Source organism: Tasmannia lanceolata, unplaced genomic scaffold (genome assembly GCF_043159265.1).
Source record: "Tasmannia lanceolata isolate RefF3 unplaced genomic scaffold, GAP_Taslan_0.1 ptg000002l, whole genome shotgun sequence".
NCBI lineage: Eukaryota > Viridiplantae > Streptophyta > Magnoliopsida > Canellales > Winteraceae > Tasmannia > Tasmannia lanceolata.
This window is the reverse complement of record NW_027518679.1, coordinates 48,179,306-48,201,811: the sequence shown is the minus strand read 5'-3', so window position 1 is coordinate 48,201,811 and position 22,506 is coordinate 48,179,306. Positions and strand designations below refer to the sequence as shown.

The 22,506-nt window shown below is 37.9% G+C and overlaps 1 protein-coding gene and 1 pseudogene across 1 annotated transcript; both read left to right on the top strand.

Annotated features, from left to right (window-relative positions):
• The first annotated feature begins 4,971 nt into the window (after positions 1–4,971).
• On the top strand, positions 4,972–8,918 carry LOC143876277 (putative glucan endo-1,3-beta-glucosidase BG1). Its single transcript, XM_077378015.1, has 2 exons — positions 4,972–5,130; positions 7,670–8,918. The coding sequence occupies exons 1-2, from the start codon at positions 5,115–5,117 to the stop codon at positions 8,635–8,637; spliced, it is 984 nt and encodes a 327-aa protein (XP_077234130.1). The 5' UTR covers positions 4,972–5,114; the 3' UTR covers positions 8,638–8,918.
• Positions 8,919–10,957: 2,039 nt separating this feature from the next.
• Positions 10,958–15,335, top strand: LOC143886087 (pyruvate dehydrogenase E1 component subunit alpha-3, chloroplastic-like; annotated as a pseudogene).
• The last annotated feature ends 7,171 nt before the right edge of the window (positions 15,336–22,506 follow it).

The following is a 22,506-nucleotide window of genomic DNA, read 5'->3' as shown; positions in this document are numbered from 1 at the left end:
AGAACTGTGTTGTTATTCTGTCTTGGATGCGTGGTCCAACAATCTTATCTCTTGGATGGGAAGGAGTGTCCTTAAGGATCCTCTTAAGAATTTTTTACTTTTTGATATGTACAGATATTGGACGTTCCTAAGTGTCACTTTCCCCACCACAATTGTTTAGCTAGCATTGGTTCAGAAATAGGCATACAAACATTGTTCGGGGGAAGCATAGACGTATTCATTGAATTAATACCCTCGGGGTTTCTGCTTTGGGTTATGTACAGCATCACAGAATTGACCGCTTCTTTGTCAAAAATCTTCATCAGGGACTGGAGGATATCGTCATTATCAACATCAACCAAAGTGGTTATGTACGGATCAACAATGTATCGACATTTTATCAATAGTAACACCCAAGGTTTAAAATTTTGGTTTCGGTACCGGTTTCGGACCCTGAAATTTCAAAATTTCGATCGAAATCCAAAATCAAAACTAATATTTTATTCAATATTAAATTTCGGCCGAAATTACCGAAATTTCGGTGAAATATTAAATTAATTTAAAAAAAAACAGTTTTTTTGGGTCAAATTTCGGAAAAAGGAAATTTCGGCCGAAATAAATGACCATTTTGGTTTTTGGTGGTTTCGGTGTTGGTCTCCACCGAAATCCGTCGAAATTTAAAACCATGGTAACACCTCCCTACCTATACTCCCCATTGTTTTGTGGATAAGATCTTCAAAATCTAGCAAACTAATCCGACGACTCACCGAAATCAATGACTTCCTCCCTCCGACATATTCCCAAGAAACTTCATCATTCAAATAACCATCATAGTGTAAAAGAAACTCAGGCATTTACGAATACCTGCAACGACACAAAATGAACACAATTTCAATCATGTGTAAAGATAAAAAATTCAATAAGGTTGCTAGTTATAAAGAGGGGTTATAAGGGACAAATATGGCTTACCTATTGCATACATTAACAATTTCAAGAAGGATCCCTTATGTCAAGTCTAGAACAAATTATAAAGACTATACATTACAAATATCACAATTGCAAGCAGATTGGCAGCTCTAACCAAGGGGTTATGAAATACACAAAGGTGTTATCTATTGGATACAAGGTCTATCTGTTATATATCATTGAGATAGCAACTATGAATTGTGTACAGGGTAGTTTTCAAACACGTATGTAAAAACATTACAATTTCAAGTCAAATTTGAACATGTGAGCAAGGGTTATTATGTACAGATATGGATTATGTATTGGATACTAGGCCTATCTTTTATTTATGAATTACAGAGGGTTATCCAATTCTATACAGAAGTTTTCAATTTATATTGAGGTTGTTCAACTCTATACTGATGTTTATTCTATACTGAGGTTATCCAATTCTATACAGAGGTTATCCAATTTATACTGAGGTTATCAATTTAGAAACAAGGGTTATCCAATTCTTTACAGAGTTTTTCAATTTATACTGAGGTTATCCAACTCTATACTGATGTTTATTCTATACTTTGGTTATCTATACTGAGGTTATCCAATTATATACAGAGGTTATCCAATTTATACTGAGGTTATCAATTTAGAAACAAGGGTTATTCAATTCTTTACAGAGGTTTTCAATTTATACTGAGGTTATCCAACTCTATACTGATGTTTATTCTATACGTATGTTATCTATACTGAGGTTATCTAATTCTATAAGAGGTTATCCAATTTATATTGAGGTTATCAATTTAGAAACAAGGGTTATCCAATTCTGTACTGAGGTTATCAATTTTATACTGAGGTTATCCAACTCTATACCGAGGTTATCCAATTCTATATAGAGGTTATCCAATTTATACTGAGGTTATCAATTTAGAAACAAGGGTTATCCAATTCTTTAATGAGGTTATCAATTTTAGACTGAGGTATCCAACTCTATACTGATGTTTATTTTATACTTAGGTTATTTATACTGAGGTTATTCAATTCTATACAGGGGTTATCCAATTTATACTGAGGTTATCAATTTAGAAACAAGGGTTATCCAATTCTTTACTGAGGTTATCAATTTATACCATACCAACTTCTTCAGAACACACCAACAAAATGAAACTAAAAAATCCAAATATCAGTTATTAGTTTTAAAATAGGTTTCAGATCATAAGAAAAACAACGTTTCCAAATATAAATGAGGGTTATCTAATATTTACAGGGGGTATCAAATCTAAACGACGGATTATCAATGTAACCCACCATCTTCCCCTGAAAGTAAGCCGGAAAAACCAGTATAGATAACGATTATCCAATATTTACATTAAAAAAAAAAACTGAAAAAAAAACTTCCACTTACCTATTTAGGTTTTTTTCTGTTTTCTTGTAAAAATGGGTTGGAGTGAAGAAGAAGATGAAAACATGGTGATTGTACGGTTGATGTTTTCTTCATTTTTCTTGTAAAAATGGGTAAGAGTGAAGAAGAAGAAAACATGGTGATTATACAGAAGAAAGAAGAAAGGAGAAAGAAGAAAACCTTAACTGTAAAAATGGTTTGGAGTAAAGAAGAAAAAAGAAAGAAGAAAGAAGAAAACCTCAGCTGTAAAAATTGTTTGGAGTGAAAAAAAAGATGAAAACATGGTTTACTTGCATGGGAAGTAAGTAAAAAGCTTTTGATTTGACAAGGGGCATTTGGGTCCATTTTTCAGGCGGGAAATGGGCGTAACACCAAATGGACATGTTGAAATTGGGTGACTTCAATCGGACATTTCCCTACTTTTCCGATGTCACTTGAAAAATTTTCCTTATTGTTTTAAGTTTCCGTGCCATCTTAAATGGGATTTGACCAATGAGGGAGCCCTTTGCCCTCTTTTTTCCAAGGTCGCCCATGAGTCTAGACTCCCTCGTCATTTAAAACATCGTATGTCAATATCATTAAAATAATATGAACTGGCGAATTTTAATATGATGAAAGGCTTTATAGTCCATTATTTTTCAAAAAGTAGCGTACGGCCCACACCATAGGATGATCCAAACCGTCCATTAGATGGGACACAACCTAAATAGGTAAATAGGCTGTGCTCCAAAAATCATTTCCATATATGGCTTGATCCTAACCCTCCGATCTATACAGGGACCACACAATAGATGGTTGATCCTAACCCTCTATACAAGTTAGAATCAATTCTTATTCTCTTGAGTGCTTCCATAATTAGAATTACGTTTTTTAAGACATGTATAGGAATCACTTTTTTATTTTATTTTTGGAATAGAATCATGTTGTCTCGTGTGAACGACAACCATTATTTTTCACATTCCTTTTCTCAGCTCATGCATGGGACGTCCATTCGGGATGCGATCAAGACCATGCAACACGCCTCTTGAGGTATTTGCTAGGCAATTCCGCAGAAAGCCATTTCGTGGCCAACTTTTGCACGAGAGAACAGCCACCTCCGATAAATTAAATGAATAAGACAAAATCTGCTAAAAAGTACGCCTGTGTGGCTGTTTTCTCATGCAAAGGCCAGCTGCGAAATGGCTTTACCTGAAACTAACTAGCAAATCCCAAATAAATATTGATAAAGAGTGATAAATATTGTAGGCCACTGATGTGGCAATAGATGCTTTGATAATGTGCTAGCTCGTCTTTTATTATTTAACCCGCTGACAAACAAACAGAAATTGAATTAGAACTATGGTTTCTAAGTATCTAATTTTCCTTCTGGACGGAGGATTCTATAATGATCCCTTCATGTTCAAAAACAGAGTTTATCTTCCATGACTGGCCTGATGCATATAGTTAGATTAAGCTATTTCCTTAAAAATTTAATGTTAGTTTGATTACGTCAATAACTAGATTATCGAGATTACTCTAGGTTAAGAGATTTTCAATAATACAATCAATTCAAAATGGCTTGATTGAATATTTACAGAATGGTCTAAATCTTACATTTATTATTTGGATAATCTTATGAGATTATGATCTTCACGATCTCTCTCAGTGGGTACATCACCTCGCGTGGTAGAAATCATTGGCAGTTGTGTTTGTTTGGTTTGCAATAAATTGCTGATCTAGAATTTATAAGGGTCCCTTTCTTGGCGTGTCTCACGCTTTCTCTAGACTATAGCTAAACCCTTTCATACTGCTGGTAAAGTTATCTTTAACACAATTGGTTTGCCTATATTTCCTTCGGCACATCGTAGAACACAATTGGTTTGCCTATATTTCCTTCGGCACATCGTAGAACCGTGTTGTTATTCTGTCATGCATCATTCTTGCATGGGTCACTTTCCCCACCGTTAACAGATTGGCTCTTTCTCTATTTGTCATTAATTTGCACTATACAGTTGCCATGTTATTTTCACCCTCATGTAGTACCCATTCGCCCCACTTTTAATGTGATTTAACGCAAAAAAAAGCGTTAAAGTTGCCCACTGTTCACGTTATAAGGGGGGCGAATGCGTACTGAAAGGGTGGCGGGGGTGAAAATATCATCTCCCTAACACTATCGTTTTCCTAGATTTCCTTTGCAACTTTGTACATTTTGGATATAAAACCAACTTATTTAAACCATTACAATTTTAAACGCCTTATAAATTTGCAAAACCTTATAAATTTATAAAACCTTATAAATTTAAATTTCCAACTTATATCAACCATTATAAATTTAAATTTCCATATTGCTGTTATTAAATCATTTTTAAATCTAAAATTTCTCTATAGCAATTAAATATCTTATAACTGATAGATGTAAAATTTCTAAATGCTTTATATGAAAACTACATTCTAGGAATCTATATATATATTAATACAAACTAAATTTATTGTGGTGGTTTTGATGACCTGCATTGTAGGAATCCATTTATTAGTAGAAGATGTCTAGAAAATTTCGGGTGAAAGCCATTTCCTAGGAGAGAACAGCCACCTTGTACCAGATTTTGTATTATTCATTTCCATCTTATTTAAAATTTATTGTGGTGGTTGTGAGCACTTATACTAAAGAGATGCAAGTGTGGACAGGGTTGTAGAAATTTAGCACTCCTTCCCTCTATATAAGGAGCAAGGGTGCAAGGGTTGAGGCATCCGCATTTGCATTTGAGTCAGTTTTAATTCAGAGTGTTCTTCTTTGTCTGTGATAGTGTTTTCAATGGCATCTCCTTCAGGCATGACACTCTCTCTCTCTCTCTCTCTCTCTCTCTCTCTCTCTCTCTCTCTCTCTCTCACAAAATATGTGCATGTAATGAGGTGAAAGTCAGTTTTAATTCAGATTATTCTCTCCCATCAGAGTATCCTCTCCCATCTTGTTGAAACAACCAATTACTACAATAGCTTAAGCTGTTGGAGATGGCGTTATTTAATCTTTTATGGTTTGACACTCCCCCTCATGTGTGGCCCCTCTTTTTAGGGTCGGCCTACACACGGCACAAGTGGCTCCTCTTTTGGGTTGGCCATGGCATGTCGATTTTTAATATCATGGAGTTTTGAACCAAGAACATGTTACTCTATACCATGTTGAAACAACCAATTACACCAAAAGCTTAAGCTGTTGGAAATGGTGTTATTTAATCTTTTATAGTTCAACACATCTGCTGGTAATGGTAGTTTTACTATTTTGCACTATTCAACTAGAAAATCCCTATACATATATGTATATATATTACTGTTTAATGCATGTTGATATTATACATTTAATTTGTTGTGGTGATTGATACAACATACATGCCAAGTATGGACAGGTAAAGAAATTTAGAGCGAGGGTGCTAAGGGTTAAGGTAGCATTTTCATTTGAGTCAATTTTAATTCAGAACTAATTGCAGACCTGTGCGATGCACGGGCACGGGAATGGAAAAAAAAAAAGAAAAAGAAAAAAATCAAATGTAGATATTATACATTTAATTTGTTGTGGTGATGGATACAACATACATGCCAAGTATGGACAGGTAAAGATATTTAGAGCGAGGGTTCTAAGGGTTAAGGTAGCATTTTCATTTGAATCAATTTTAATTTAGAACACTTCATTTGAGTCAGTTTTAATTCAGAATGTTCTCTTTCTCTCTTTGTGCGAGTGTTCTCAATGGCATCTTCAACTCCATGTACATATATAGGGTTTCACTAGTGACTTTCTCAGAAAGATATTCTCCAGCTGGCTGTTGCGCGAGAGAGCAGCCACCTCAGATGAATAAGACAAAATCTGCTAGAAACTAAACCTTTGTCGCTGCTTCCTCATGCAACAGCTAGCTGCGAAATGCCTTTCTACGAAAGTCCCTAGCAAATAAGTCCCATACAAATAAAGAGCGGTGATATTTTCAATACCCCCGCGGCAGTACACATTCACCCCCCTTTTAACATGACTTGTCGTCAAAAAGTGTTAAAGTTGCCCACTGTTCACGTTATAAGGGGGGCGAATGCGTACTGACAGAGGGGGTGAAAATATCATCCCCCTAAATAAATATATATAATACACTAATCATGTTTCTTTCCGCTGTGATTCGTCTATTTTCTGAGATTTTTTTTTCTTTGAAAAATTGTTTCCACTACAAATTCTTGTTTGTAACCATTAATATGACTTTCTCCCTCTCAACTCAACTCAACAAAGCCTTCGTCCCAAACTAGTTGACTTTTCGGCCTCTAAAAATTTGAATTTTTCTCAATTAATTTGCCACTATTATTGTGGGTTTGCCACACCAAATAAAATCAAAATTTCCAATTCTTTGATTTTCGCGCTCCATTTTTCTCTCGCACGAAATCCCATCCGAATATGATTTTCGTTCCCTAAATATGAACCTATCTTAAATATGAAACAATTTATATTTTCATTATTCTCTTTCCCTAAAATCTCTCTCTACTCTCCTTAAAAGGCTAAAAGCTCTCTATTTACTATCTATTCAATAGAATTTTTCCCTATTAATCTGCTTCAGGTTTTGTAGCTCACCTACTAATTTGATTGTGTCAATGTGGTCCAGTAAAATTACCCAAAATCCAAGTGACTTATTTAAGATTTTGCTTAAATCTCTCTCTCTCTCTCTCTCTCTCTCTCTCACACACACACACACACACACACACACACACACACACACACCCCACACTGCCACCCAGCAGCCCTTTCTCAACACTACTAAAACCGTCATATTCTCCCTTTGCCGTCAATTAAACAGGGTACACCATCAAAACACACACACACACACATATACATATACATATGAGAAAACGGTTCCTACACATATGTGTAGAGAGTTCTCTACACACTAGCTTAAAATACAGTGGGGGCCCACATTGTTTGGGTGATCCAAGCCATCCATTTTAAAGGCCCTCACATAGATAGGGTGTCTACAAAAAATCAGATCCATAGGATCATCCCAACCCTACGATTTGTGGAGGTAAAATGGATGTCTTTAAACCTTCACAAATTAGTCCATTTTTTGCCTCCACAGTTTGAATGGTTAGGATGATCCTATGGATCTGATTTTTTGTGGACACCCTATCTATGTGAGGGCCTTAAAAATTAATGGTTTGGATCACCCAAATAACGTGGCGCCTACTGTATTTTAAGCTAGTGTGTAGATAACTATAACGTGGCCCCTACTGTATTTTAAGCTAGTGTGTAGATAACTTATCTGCCTTCTTCTATGGTCCCTTGCAAATCCTATATATATGATTATTATGATTATGATACTGATGAAAATGATGATGATAATTTTGCAGCCCCTGCTCTCAGTTTCGTCTACGGAAATGATAGGAGCAACCCAATACCTCCTCAAGACACGGTCAGACATTGCCAAATGAACAACATCACCAAATTGTGGCTTTCAAAGGCAGACCTTGGTAACCGTGATATTTTGGATGCGCTCCGCAATACCAACATTAAAGTCATCATTCCAGTTGACAACAGTCATCTTAATGTATTCGCCAAAAACCCTCAAGAAGCAGCTTTGTGGGTTGGCAATTTCATATTGAGGTATTGGCCTCACGTCGAATTCCAGTATATCTGTGTTGGTCAGGACGTGTTATTACTTGATGAATCTGAAAGCTTGCACCAGGCAATGATCAACATAAATGATGCAATCCAACAAGATCCAAGAACTAAGGGAAAAATCAAGGTGTCCACAACCATTGGAATACATGATCTGGAAAACTATGATGTTACCAATCCGCCCTCTCAATGTATCTTCAGGAATAGCGTCGGGGTCATCCTAGCACCCATCATTGACTTCCTTATCTCCAATAAAGCCCCACTCTTCGTTAATGTTTACCCGTTACCATATCGTTTCCATAGCCATCATAACCTGGATCTCGCTCATTACCTCTTCACTGCCACAACCCCTCTGGTAACCGATGGAAACTATATATACAAATATGTGTTTGATTCTATGGTGGATGCATTCGATTCAGCCATTTATGCTCTGAAAAAACGCCATGTGAATCTTATCGTGGCGGCAACTGGATGGCCTCATAATGGAGAATTCGAAGCAACGATTGAAAATGCCCAAACTTACAACGATAACCTAATTCAGCATGTGATGAATGGAACTCCAAAGTTGCCGGGGCGTCTTGAGACCTATATTCTTGGTATGTACGATGAGGACGGTATGACTATGAATCAATGGAGCCGTTACTATGGAGTATTCCATGAGAATGGGAGCGCATACTACAACTTCCCCTACGCTACCTGATTAATTTGCAGCTTGGCAAAGAGAGATGGGTACTACTACTACTAGTATTAAAATAAGGGAGCTGATTATCTTCTTGCTCTGTCTTTGTGTATCTACGAATGTAATAATAAAGAGCCGAGGCTGTTATGCGGATGAGCCTCGCATCAATAAATAAATCTTATGTGTGCAGTGTGCTATGTTTATATGACCGATGCATGTAGATGAGGCAATGATATATGTGATGATTGTGGTTCCTTTTGTTTCCAACTTCCAAATGAACAATGCATTCCTCGTGGTGTGAAGTTTTAGAGAAAGTACTAGGAATAACTTGCCTAAATCGTATGTTCACTATATGTTTACATCGACTATTGATTTGTTATTATAATGGGATCGAGTTATTATCCAAAGAAAGTATCTATTTATTTTTAATATGAAATATGAGCAGGGACCTAGGAGATCTTAATTATATGGATCCATGAGATGGTTGAAGAGACTTCTCTCTCTCTCTCTCTCTCTCTCTCTCTCTCTCTCTCACAGGGGCGATGGCACTTGACAGGGAAGGGGGACAATTGCCCCCCTTAATTTTTTGGGAAAAAAAACCCTTATTTTTTAATATTTTTTTTATACTAACTCCCTTTTTGTAAAAATATGCCCCCCTTTCCAATCATCCCTAAGAAAGAAAATAAGTTTAAAATTTTAATTTTACCATTTTTATATCCCATTTCTCCAAACGGTCCTGTATGCCAACCTGATAGAAGGGAAGTAATAGATGGCGGGCAAACCCAAGAAATTCCAAAGGTTCCAATTGCTCTTTTCCATAGATGATAAGCAAAGAGGCAATGCAACATTAAATGGTCCAGAGTTTCTTCATCTTGGTGGCATAGGACACACATGCTCGCCATACTGAACTGTCTTTTCTTTAGGCGGTCGCATGTATTAATCTTGCGATGCATCAAGGTCCATCCATAGGCCACCACTCTTGGTGGCGCTAGTGATTTCCAAACCCGCCTCATTAGAGAAATAGAGCTGTCGTTCAACAGATTAAAGAAAGACTTAGCAGTGAAAACCCCATCAGAAGCTGGAATCCAGATTCTTTCATCCTCATTATGTTGCGAACAATATGTCACTTCGATCAATAAGTCAGAGCAATCTCTCGAACTCATGAGTTTCCTCTTCCTTAAGATTCTGACGCAAACGAATATCCGAGAATCCTCTCCCCCCTTGACCTTCTCTGACCACGTAATCTGCAACTGTAGCTTCTGGCAATTCTGAAAAGGCTCGGGAATTCCAAGCATAATTTTGATTGGCCACACCAAAGATCAAGCCAAAATCTAACCTTAGAGCCATGTCCAACTTTGTAACAAATTGCTTGGTCAAAATCATCTTTAACGGAGCAGATAGATTTCCACGCACCTGAGCCCTTTCCTCCCACGGGCTTCTTAGAACTCCAATCCCCCCAGTTGGTGCCGTATTTTAGTCCAATAACCCGATGCCACAGAGCAGATTTCTCCTTGCCATATCTCCACAGCCATTTGCCAATTAAGGATTTGTTTCGCAATCTAATCTTGCTGATACCCAGGCCTCCATTCGCCTTAGGTTGTGTAACTTTATCCCAGCTTACTAAGTGCCTTACCTTCTTTAGGGACCCTTCTCCATCCCGCAAGAAGTTCCTTTGCAATCTTTCAATAGTCAAAGCTACCTTGATTGGAATTTTGTACAAGGACATGAAATATACTAGCAGGTTAGATAGGGCCCCTTTAATCAGTGTAATTCTTTCCCCGAAAGAAATAAACCTCTTCCTCCATATTGCAAGCTTCCTCTCAATTCGTTCATACCATCGTAGTTGAATCTGCACTTTTCATTGCTGTGAATGTTGGTGTTAAATAGGTTTCTATGCCTATGCGAGCATAGAAAAAGCCCACACCATAGGATGATCCCAACCGTCCATTTGATGGGCCACAATATAAATAGGTTTCGCCTCAGAAATCATTTCAACAGGATGATCCCAACCGTCCTTCTTTAGATAGGAGGGTTAGAAAAAGCCTATGGAAATGATTTATGGGCACAAGCTATTTACATTTTGGCCCATACAATGGGCGGTTTGGATCATCCGATGGTGTGGCCTGTGCAGTCCATTTTGAAAAATAGGGGTTGATTTCATCATAGATGGGAGTGAATTTATCTCTGTCTAAAAAATTAGCCAACTTCCAGTGCGGTTTCTTCCACACCATTCCTCTCTGTTTTCTCCGCCCTCCCTCTACCTATTTATTCCCTCTCCCCTCTCCCTCCTTCCTCCTTGAAATCACACCCCCCAAATCCTCCCAATCCAGCCCCCTAAAAAATGTCTTCTTTTTCCGCCATCAAGATCCTTCACCCTCCACCTTTCACCACCACACGATCTCCCCCCTAAAATTCCCTCACTCCCACCCCCTTCCTCAGCTCCACCAAAAAATTCCGCATTTTCCCCAAAATCTTACCCTCATCCTCCCCCCATTCTTCCCCCACTGCTGCTGTCTCTGATCTGGTCAAGGAAAATAAGCTCAAATCCAATTTCTCCTCCTCCAACCTGGTAATCATTAAAAAAAAAAACCCTAATATTTCAATTTTGTATCTCAGAAAACCCTAATTTCTCAATTTTGTATCTCAGAATACCCTAATTTCTCAATTTTGCATCTCAGAAAGCCCTGTTTTTCAATTTTACATCTCAGAAAAGCCTAATTTATCAATTTTGTATCTCAGAAAGCCCTAATTTATCAATTTTGTATCTTAGAAAGCCCTAATTTTTCAATTTTGTAATTCAGAATACCCTAATTTTTCAATTTTGTATCTCTGAATACCCTAATTTTTTAATTTTGTATCTCAGGATGCCCTGATTTCTCAGTTCTGTATCTCAGGAATTCCTCAATTTTCCATCTCAGAAAACCCTAAGTTTCCAACTTTGAATCTCAGGATTCCCTAATTTTCCAACTTTCCATCTTAGAAACCCCTATTTTTTCAAATTTCCATCTCAGAAAACCCTAATTTTTCAATTACCCATCTCAGAACACAAATTCTATAATATTCTATCTCGGAACTGAAAACCAACCTTAACCCTAACCCTAACTTTCATTGATTTCTCTTCGCAGCTTATAACGAAAGAAGAAGGATTAGATCTATACGAAGACATGATCCTAGGCCGATCATTCGAAGACATGTACGCCCAAATGTATTACAGAGGAAAAATGTTTGGATTTGTTCATCTCTACAACGGCCAAGAAGCAGTTTCAACTGGTTTTATAAAGCTCTTAAAAAAGGAAGATTCAGTCTGTAGTACATACCGTGATCACTTTCACGCCTTAAGCAAGGGCGTCTCAGCTCGCGCAGTAATGGCAAAACCACAGGATGCTGCCGCGGCCAGGGCGGCTCAATGCACATGTTCTCCAAAGAGCACAATGTACTTGGAGGGTTCGCCTTTATAGGAGAAGGAATTCCTGTTGCCACTGGCGTGGCTCTTACTTCTAGGTATAGGAGGGAGGTACTGTGAAACAACCAATTAGTCCAAAAGCTTAAGCTGTTAGAGATGGCGTTATTTAATCTTTGAGGAATGCTAGACTGAGGGGGTGAAAGGGCACCCCCATGGGTTGAATGTAACCAAAGGGCACCCCCACACTAAATGTACTTTGGTTACATTCGACCAATGGGGCGCCCTTTCAGATTTTTGCAAGGGCGTCCCTAGTATTCCGCTTAATCTTTTATACTTTAATACTCTCCCTCATGTGTGGCGCCCTCGTTTTTAGGGTTGACCTACATGTGGCACATGTGGCCCCTCTTTTGGGTTACATGTGGATTTTTAGTATCAAAGAGTTTGAACTCATGACCTTTTGCTCTGATACAATGTGAAGTAACCAATTACTCCAAAAGCTTAAGCTGTTGGAGAAGGCATTATACTTAATCTTTTTTATTTTAGCACACCCCCTCACGTGTGGCCCCTCTGGCCCCTCTTTTTAGGGTTGGCCTACACATGGCACATGTCATCCCTCTTTTAGGTTGGCCATTACATGTGCAATTTTAATATAAAGGAGTTTTGAACCAAGGGCAATTGCTCCGATACCATGTGAAACAACCGATTACTCCAAAAGGTTAATGTGTTAGAGATTGCGTTATTTAATCTTTTATACTTTAACAGGTACTTAAAGAAGAGGATTGTGATCATGTGACTTTGGCGATTTTTGGAGATGGGACGTGTAATAATGGGCAGTTTTTTGGATGTTTGAATATGGCGGCGCTTTGGAAATTGCCAATTGTGTTTGTGGTGGAGAATAATTTGTGGGCGATTTGAGGGCGACATCGAATCCGGAGATTTGGAAGAAGGGGCCGGCTTTTGGAATGCCGGGGGTACATGTGGATGGAATGGATGTTTTGAAGGAGGTGGCAAAAGAGGCGATTGGAAGGGCGAGGAGAGGGGAAGGGGGCCGAGTTTGATTGAATGTGAGACTTACAGGTTTAGAGGGCATTCATTGGCTGATCCCGATGAACTTCGCGATCCTGGTGAGAATTTGAATTTGAGCTTACTTTTTTCTAATTCGATTAGTGTTGCGTTTTCGGTTTTCGTTATGATATATGCTTGTTATGCTAGTTGGACTGCGATTGAATGGAATGCATGTTTGTGGGGTTCTCTATTTATGGGTGTGGTTGTAGGGGGGTGGATCTGATCCGTTCTTTATATGTTGGTGGTGATAAAAAAATATTTTGGTTATATTCTTTTCTTAATTTTTTGCTGTATTGTTCTTGGATTGGAAATTCGTGCTTGGATAATAAATTTGTGCAGGTTGGTTTGTAGTCCAGAGCCGAGCAGTTGGTTGGTGAAAATTAGGTTAGTGAAGTCTGGTGCCCAAGTTATTTTTTGTCAAATTAGGGAAATTTGTTGGTTTAACGTGAGATATTTCTATGCTGATCCAAAATATGCCTTATGTGTTTTGGTGCCGTTGTTGTTGTTTCTGATGATTATGATGATGACGATGATGCTTCTATTTGATCCTTACTATGTTTTCCCGTCATCTGAGCTTCCTCTATTTGTTAAATATCTAATTTTTCAGTCTTTCCAATCTCTAATTGGGGCAACGAAACACTATTAACAATTCAGAAAAACTTTCTTCCTCATTGAAGATAGGAGCTTGAGGTTTTAGTATTTGTACTTGTTGCGTTCATTCTTTCTAAAGTTTTTTGCAGTTCTTTGTCAGTTCCTCTGCCAATATGAAACCATACTTCTACCTTTCTCGTAGAACTCAGCTTCTGACTCTGACCAGTTTTGATGTCTTTTGATACTACAATTTGTGGATTTGGCTCTACTTAAGTCTCGAAACCTTAAAATGTACTATTTAGATATCATTTCCTTAATATGCGTAGCCAAATTGCGTCAATCATATCCCAAGCCAGGTGATTCGACACAAGTAATGTAAGAGTCTGTTTGCATCTACGTGGGAGGTGGATGCTTTTCTATTTTCTTCTCTTTCATTGATATTTTGAATTTATATCCTAGTTATTTACCTGATTCTTCGTCAAATTTTAAGATTCTATCTAAATTTAAGCTTCCATTTATACGTCTCTCTCTAGCTTGTTTTTTTGAATGGCCATTCTCTCTAGCTTAGTATTCTCATTTCCTTTATGAGGATGAATATAAAAAGAAAAAAGAAGCATGTATGACTTGGGATTCTCATTTCATTTATGTTGAGGAACATAAAAAGAATGAAGAAAATTTGTGCTCAAAAGGTTATTTATATATGAAAGACCACGCACCTAAGCAATAGCGCCAAAAAAAAAGAGCCAAAAGAGGATACCGGTTAGCCGTATCCAACACATATCCACACCATTATCTTTATCGTATCATCTTCGAGCTGGGTATTCCACCCATTTTGAAGGATCCTGGTTCTATAGCCTTAGATTTTGTGATACATGTTATGGTTCTACAATAAAAATCAACTCACTCCCTTACTAACTTGACACAATTCTTCGGCTGGCATTGTTGCTCAGAAAACATTATCATACAATACTGAATCTTTTTTTTTGAATGGTACAATACTGCATCTATTATTGATGATTTCCCCTCACATGTTCTTTGTTTTGGCAGCTGAGAAGTCTCATTATGCTGCTAGAGATCCCATCGTGGCCCTAAAGAAATACATTATCGTGACCAATCTAGCCAATGAATCTGAGTTGAAGGCTATCGAGAAGAAAATTGATGAGATAATTGAAGATGCTGTGGAGTTTGCAGAAGCGAGCCCTCATCCACAACGCAGCCAGCTTCTAGAGAATGTGTTTGCTGATCCAAAAGGTTTTGGAATTGGCCCTGATGGGAGGTACAGATGTGAGGGTCCTGGATTTACGTTAGGCCCTGCTCAGGTCTAGGCGTATCACTTTCATGGTTTACAATCTACATGCTTTCAAATGATCAGGTGCCTTAGCATTGATAGTGGTTTTTCTGAAGTTTCATTTTTTTCCATGAATGAGCATCCTATTTAAACAAGTTTTTTTTTTGCTGTTTTTCTTATTTCTTTTAGTTTATTTATATATTTTTTGTGCGCCATTCATTCCCCTTGCAGTCTATTTATTTTTTAACAGATGAGTTGTTCATATCGGGCATCCTAAAGGCTTGGTGGCCTTGATTAGCACGCTCACAAAGTGTTTCCATTTCTCAGGGTTATGTGCTTTAGTTGAAACCAATTGTAAAACTCCATATTTCTTGAGAAAATGGAGGTTTATGTGTATTAGGGTATCTTCTCTGCCATCTTACATCCATCTCCTATTTTCTCTGGCTTATGGAATGGTTTTCGTACAAGATTTCAATTTGAATGGCCTTTACATTTACTATGTTTGGGAAGAGTAATAAGAGTAACCCTCCCGATTATAATGCATTTAAGCCTTTTTTATCTAAGAGGCGTGTATAGTTTGATTGTTGATCTGATCACAAGTATGATCAAATATCAACTTGCACATTTTTATATCGATTTGTCGTCAACTTTTTCCTCATTCACACACTGGGTGGTACCCTGTTGAGCTTGGATGGAAATGTGTACGAGGATATGCAAATCTCACTTGGATGAGTAATTTGAAATTTAACTCTAGTCTTGGTCTATTCCCCTGCTACCACATTATGGTCGCGAGGAGCTTTTCAGAGTGAGGCTCCCATCTCTGATTGCTTTTTGTTTTCTATGGAGATTGTTTCATGTTTTCTATGGAGAACCCGTGCTCCTCATTTTAAACCTCCACATATTGGAGAGTTAGGATCATCCTGTAGAGAAGATTTTTGGGGAGCCACCTATCTATGTCAGACCCCCTAACAAATGGATGGTTTACACGGCACTGTCCTTTTTCTGCTGCATTTGCGTGCATGACCTTTCACCATATAAAAACTCTGGGACATGGATTTGTCTTAGGTTATTTCTCTTCAATTCCCAATATTCAAATCCCCATTGGAAACTAATGGCACAATGGCCTGGAGCCACAAAGCATCTTGTTTCTACCACCTCATACACGTGGAATGTCTACACTGATTAGAATCATTTCTCAATAGAAAATACCAGTAGGTTTAGCTAGAGCCATAGAGATTTGAACATTTTGTCTACATTCTGCACGTCACACTAATGTTTCCTAGTTCATCGGTTTGCTTTGTTTGGGTTCGGGTTCGGGTTCAAGATTCACAACTTCATGCGAACCCAATTCGTAACAAGTGGGCTTCTTTGACTCAATTATGTTGGCTAGGTTGGTATTTTTGGAAGGGAGGGAGAGCAAGGGTTTATCTATAGATATGGAAAAAGTGCATGATCATGTGAATTTATTTAGGAAAAGATAGAATTTGGTGAAAGATGGAGGTGGATTAAATCATTGCTAATGTTCTCAATCTTAGTGAATGGGGCTCTGGCTGGTTTCCGTGGGAGTTCGAGAGGCATTCCACAAGTTAATCTCCTTTCTCCTTATCATTTTATTTTAATAGCGGGAGTTCCAAGTCTTATAGTATTTCGAAGGGAAGAAAGGAGTCTTATTAAAGGTTTGAAACTGGGTAGAAATGCACAGCCTATATCCCACCTTCGTTCACAAATGACGTTCTTATCTTCATTGATCACATATTTACTAGGTCTGCTTAAAATCTATTAGGGCCCGTTTGGATACCTCATGCATTTGTATTTTGATTTGAATACAAACTACATCAATCATCTTCATGATCATGTTTAAAGAGAGAGAAAGAGAAGGAGGGAGCGAGGGATGTCTCGTTGCTGCCGGAGCAACGTCGAAACTGAAATTTCGGCTGAAATCCGTTAATAAAAAGAAGTCATGTTTTATTCATTCCGAAATTTCGGCCGAAAATTTTTGGTAATTTCAGCCAAAATCCAGTAATTAAAAAAGTCTTGTTTTATTCATTTCGAAATTTCGGCTGAAATCTGATAATTAAAGAAAGTCTTGTTTTATTCATTCCGAAATTTCGGAATAATATTATTTTTTATATAAAAAAACCAATTTACCTAATTTTGAACCGAAATTTCAGAATTTTTTGCCGAAATTACTGAAATTTCAGCTGAAATTTGGAATTTTGCAAAATTTGGGATTTGGCCTAATTTCGACCGAAATTTTATATTTTGGACGAAATTTAAAACCATGATTACAATTCCTAAAAAGCTCCAATAATCCAATTAAAAAAAATAAAAGACAAGGTGTCTTAGCACAATTATTAAAGAGGAATGCTAGATTCACAAGCGACCTTGGACAATAGGGAGCAAAGGGCAGCCCTATTGGTGAAATTCCCCTAGAGACATTTTATTATTTTAAGTTTTCGTGCCATCTTAAATGGGATTTGACCGATGAGGGAGCCCTTTGCCTTCTTTTTTCCAAGGGCGCCCATGAGTCTAGACTCCCTCGTCATTTAAAACATCGTATGTCAATATCATTAAAATAATATGAACTTGTGAGTTTTAATATGATGAAAGGCCTTATAGTCCATTAATTTTCAAAAAGCAGCGTACGGCCCACACCATAGGATGACCCAAACCGTCCATTAGATGGGACACAACCTAAATAGGTTGTGCCCCAAAAATCATTTCCATAGCTTGATCCCAACCGTCCGATCTATGCAAGGACCTCACAATAGAGGGTTGATCCTAACCCTCTATAGAAGTTAGAATCAATTCTTATTCTTTGGAGTGCTTCCAGAATTAGAATTACGAGGAATCACTTTTTTATTTTATTGTTTGGAATAGAATATGTTGTCTCGTGTGAACGACAACCATTATTTTTCATAATCCTTTCTTATGCATGGGATGCCCATTCGGGATGCGATCAAGACCATACAACACGCCTCTTTAGGTATTTGCTAGGCAATTTCGTAGAAAGCCATTTGTGGCCAACTTTTGCACGAGAGAACAGCCACCTCAGATGAATTAAATGAATAAGACAAAATCTGCTGAAAAGTACGCCTGTGTGGCTGTTTTCTCATGCAAAGGCCAGCTGCGAAATGGCTTTACCTGAAACTAACTAGCAAATCCCAAATAATTAATATTGATAAAGAGTGATAAATATTGTAGGCCACTGATGTGGCAATAGATGCTTTGATAATGTGGTAGCTCGTCTTTTATTATTTAACCCGCTGACAAACAAACAGAAATTGAATTAGAACTATGGTTTCTCTACAAACTATCTAATTTTCCTTCTGGACGGAGGATTCTATAATGATCCCTTCATGTTCAAAAACAGATTTTATCTTCCATGACTGGAATGATGCATATGGTTTGACTAAGCTATTTCCTTATAAATTTAATGTTAGTTTGATTATGTCAATAACTAGATTATTGAGATTACTCTAGGTTAAGAGATTTTCAATAATACAATCAATCCAAAATGGCTTGATTGAATATTTACAGAATGGTCTAAATCTTATATATTATTTGGATAATCTTATAAGATGATGATTTTCATGATCTCTCTCTCAGTGCATGGTACAACACCTCGTGGTAGAAGTCACTGGAATTTATGTTTGTTTGTTTGTTTGCAATAAATTTCTGAACTAGAATTTATAAGGGTTCCTTTCTTGGCGTGTCTCACGTTTTGTCTAGATCGACTATAGCTTAACCCTTTCATTTCCTTCGAGACACCGTAGAACCGTGTTGTTATTCTGTCTTGGATGAGTGGTCCAACAATCTTATCTCTTGGATGGAAAGGAGTGTCCTTAAGGATCCTCTTAAGAAATTTTTACTTTTTGATATGTACAGATAATGGACGTTCCTTAGTGTCACATTCCCCACCATAATTGTTTAGTTAGCATTGGTTCGACATGGGTCACTTTCCCCTTCGTAACAGATTGGCTCTTTCTCTATTTGTAAATGAAGGTGGAATCTAGTATCATTTTTACATTGTTAAATGAAGGTGGAATCTCTCTCTCTCTCTCTCTCTCTCTCTCTCTCTCTCTCTCTCTCTCTCTCTCTCTCTCTCTCTCTCTCGTGCGCGTGCTCTATAACAGAATAAAAATGTAAAAATGAATGAAACTAGTATTTGGTTTAAATGCTTGAAATCCTGCTTCTGGAGGTCATGATATGTGGTACCCGGCCCCAGTTTTACTAAAGATAGAATTCTGTATGGGATGAGAGAGAAATCTCATTGTTAGAGGGAGAGAGAGAATTCTGTTTGGTTGCCACTCCACGGGGCACACCCATTGGAGATGCTAAAAACATGTCTATTGAGGGAGAGGGAGAATCCACATATATATAGCCCACAGACTTTGTCTCCCTTTCCGATGTGGGATCTCACAATGCACCTCCTTGGGGCCAGCATCCTCGTTATCAAATTGTACTGTGGGAAACTTGGCTTTGATATCATAATGTCATCTCCTGATCCCCACTGTGTAAATACTGTCCAGTTTTGGGTCTTCTACCCATTGCTCTTAGAAGCGTTATTGTGTCTGACCGTCTCGGCGGGGCTCGCCCCTTGGAGATGCTAAAAGCGCATCTACACAAGGGGAGTTAGAATCCACATATATAGCCCACAAACTTTCTCTCCTTTTCCGATGTGGGATCTCGCAAAATTCATATGACATTTACCTCTCTTATATGAAAGATTGACCGATTGTGTTGTTTTGTAGTAGGGACAAAATGAGGTGTCTATAGGCATTAACCTGCATATCTTTCCAGAGATAGGAAAAGATAATTAGATAATGGAACCAAGTAATGTCCTTCCGATATAGAAAAAAGTCTCTTGAATCTCGTTCATCACTTAATATCAAGGTAGGATAATTTTTAGGAGTTTTTGCAAAAGAAGTCTTCAACTATGCTTTATTTGCCAAAAGGTTGCAAATAGAGTCGCTAGGTTTGAGTGACTTTTGTAAATCAGGTTAAGCCATCGGTTTGTGATCAAAATACGCACGGCAGAATTTTTCCAACTCCCTGAAAAAGACGAAAATGTCCTGATACGTGGAAAGGCAAAAATTAACTATGTAAAAAGATGGAAATATCCATGGCACAGATCTTATATGATTGGTGGCCATGTAAACCCTTATTTTTTAAAATGTACAGTACGGCCCACTCCATATGATGATCCAATTGGTCCATCTGTTGGGCCACCAGGTAATTAGGTTGTGCGCAAAAAATCAAAATGATCCTATAAAAGCTTACATAATGTGCGGTCCCTCTATAGATCGGAGGGTTAGGATCATCACATTAAAATGATTTTTTGGCCACAACTTAATTACGTTGTGGCCCAACAATTGGACGGATTAGTGGGCAGTACAGTACTTTTTGAAAAATACGGGTTCACACTGCCACCCATCATATAAAATCTCTCCATGACAATCAATAATAAGTTTTCAATCCAGGGTGTGGGAATATCATTTCTATATATACCAGCTTTTTATGCATGGGTGTAAAAAGTTGTGCCCACTCCCTCAAAACGTGACATGTAAAATTGTGGACACACCATGCACACGGGCTTGGTGGAAATTGTGGGACCTACGCACCCGATGCATGGGTTTGAATTGAGCTGGTGGGACCCATCCTATCAAAACATATCATGGCCATCACGAGTATTTTGGTCCTTCACAAGGTAATTTTCATGTGAAAGACCCGTCAATATACGAGGCAAAATGGCAGGCCCCACCCTATGCATGGGTTTGAATTGAGCTAGTGGGACCCCTCCTATCAAAAGACATCACTGACGTAATTTTCACATATAAGGACATTTTGGTCTTTTGTGAGTAAAAAAAATCTGCCATGGGTATTTTGGTCACAAATTGATGGAATGACCTGCTTTGCAAAATTCACGCAAACCTTGTGACTCTATTCGCAAATTATGAAACTAGAAGACTCTTTTGGCAAACAAATTATGACTCTATTCTATATATACCAGCTCTTTTGCAAAAACTCCATAAATAGTATCTTCAATCATTTCAATAAACAATAAAAGCAAACTTTTACCCCAGATATTATAATGTATCCCATTATTTATCTCGTGTTGAGAAAATCCACCGGGCAAATCCGATCCAATCGTGCACACGTAAAGTGAAAATCTGAAATAAACACAAGCAACAAGATAGACACCGAGATTTTATGTGGCTTGGCCAAGCCCAGGGACGGAGGCATGAATTTGCTTCACGGGGAGCAAAGAATGGCGTTATAGCATGTTGGAGCCCACCATTTTAGACTTCAAATTTTATTGGTGGGCCCACCATCTCCCCCTATCCCATGCATAAGGTGGAGCCCAAAATTTAAAACCTCATATTTTGATATAATAGGGCCCAATATTTACACCTCATGTTATGATGGACAGAGCATGCTAATTTACACGCATGCATAGCATAGCCCAAGAAAAAAAGGATCTCTTTCTGCTATGAAAATCCAAATAATTCTCCAAATTTTATATGTTGGCCACACATGTAGTCCAATATGTCTCAAAAAGTACTAAGTCCACTTCATAGGATGATCCAAACCATTCATTTGTTGGGCCATAACGTAAATGGGCTGCAACGCATAAATAATCTCCATAAGATGATCCTATGAAGCAATCACATTGTAGATCGGAGCTTTAGTATCATCCTATGGAGAAGATTCAAGGAGTGCAGCCTATTACATTGTGGCCTAACAAATAAACTATTTGAATCATCCTATTAAGTGGGCCACAGTGCCACACAATAGTTTTTTGAAAAACATTGGACTTCACTTGCAGACAACATATAAAATTTCATTAATTACCTATCTCAGTTATGAGTTTTGTGTTGGGATGTATGGTCCACCATTTAACAAAAAGGATTGTACAGCCCACTTCATGGAATGATCCAAAACCATTCATTTGTTGGGCTCAACCATAGATAGGTTGTGCCCCAAAACTCATTTCCATATGATGATCCTTACCCTCTTATCTGTAGAGGTTGTCCCTTTTAGATCGGAGGGTTAGGATCATCCTATGAAAATGATTTATGGGGCACAAACTATTTACATTGTGGCCAAACAAATGAACGATTTGGATCATCCCATGAAATTGGGTACAATCCTTTTTGAAAATAACATACCGTCACACACAATATAAAATCTCAATTATTTCCGCTTTTGGCCCTCAAATTTCTAAGATATTTTGTTGTTGAGAGAGAGAGAGAGAGAGAGAGAGAGAGAGAATGCTATAATATAGGTGCTAACGAAAAAAATGCTTAATAAAACTCACTTCACGGATAAGAATCCTGGGATTTACCAAAAAAGGCTTTTAAAAAATTCCCAAACTTCAGGGGGGGCCATTGACTCCGTCCCTGGCCAAGCCTATTTCCACGGAGCGTATGTCTTCATTTGAATGACATACAGCTATGAAATATATGTAGCGTTTTTATCATATAGAGAGTATCTCCTACTAAATATATTTATAATGAGGAATGATAGACGCATGGGTGCC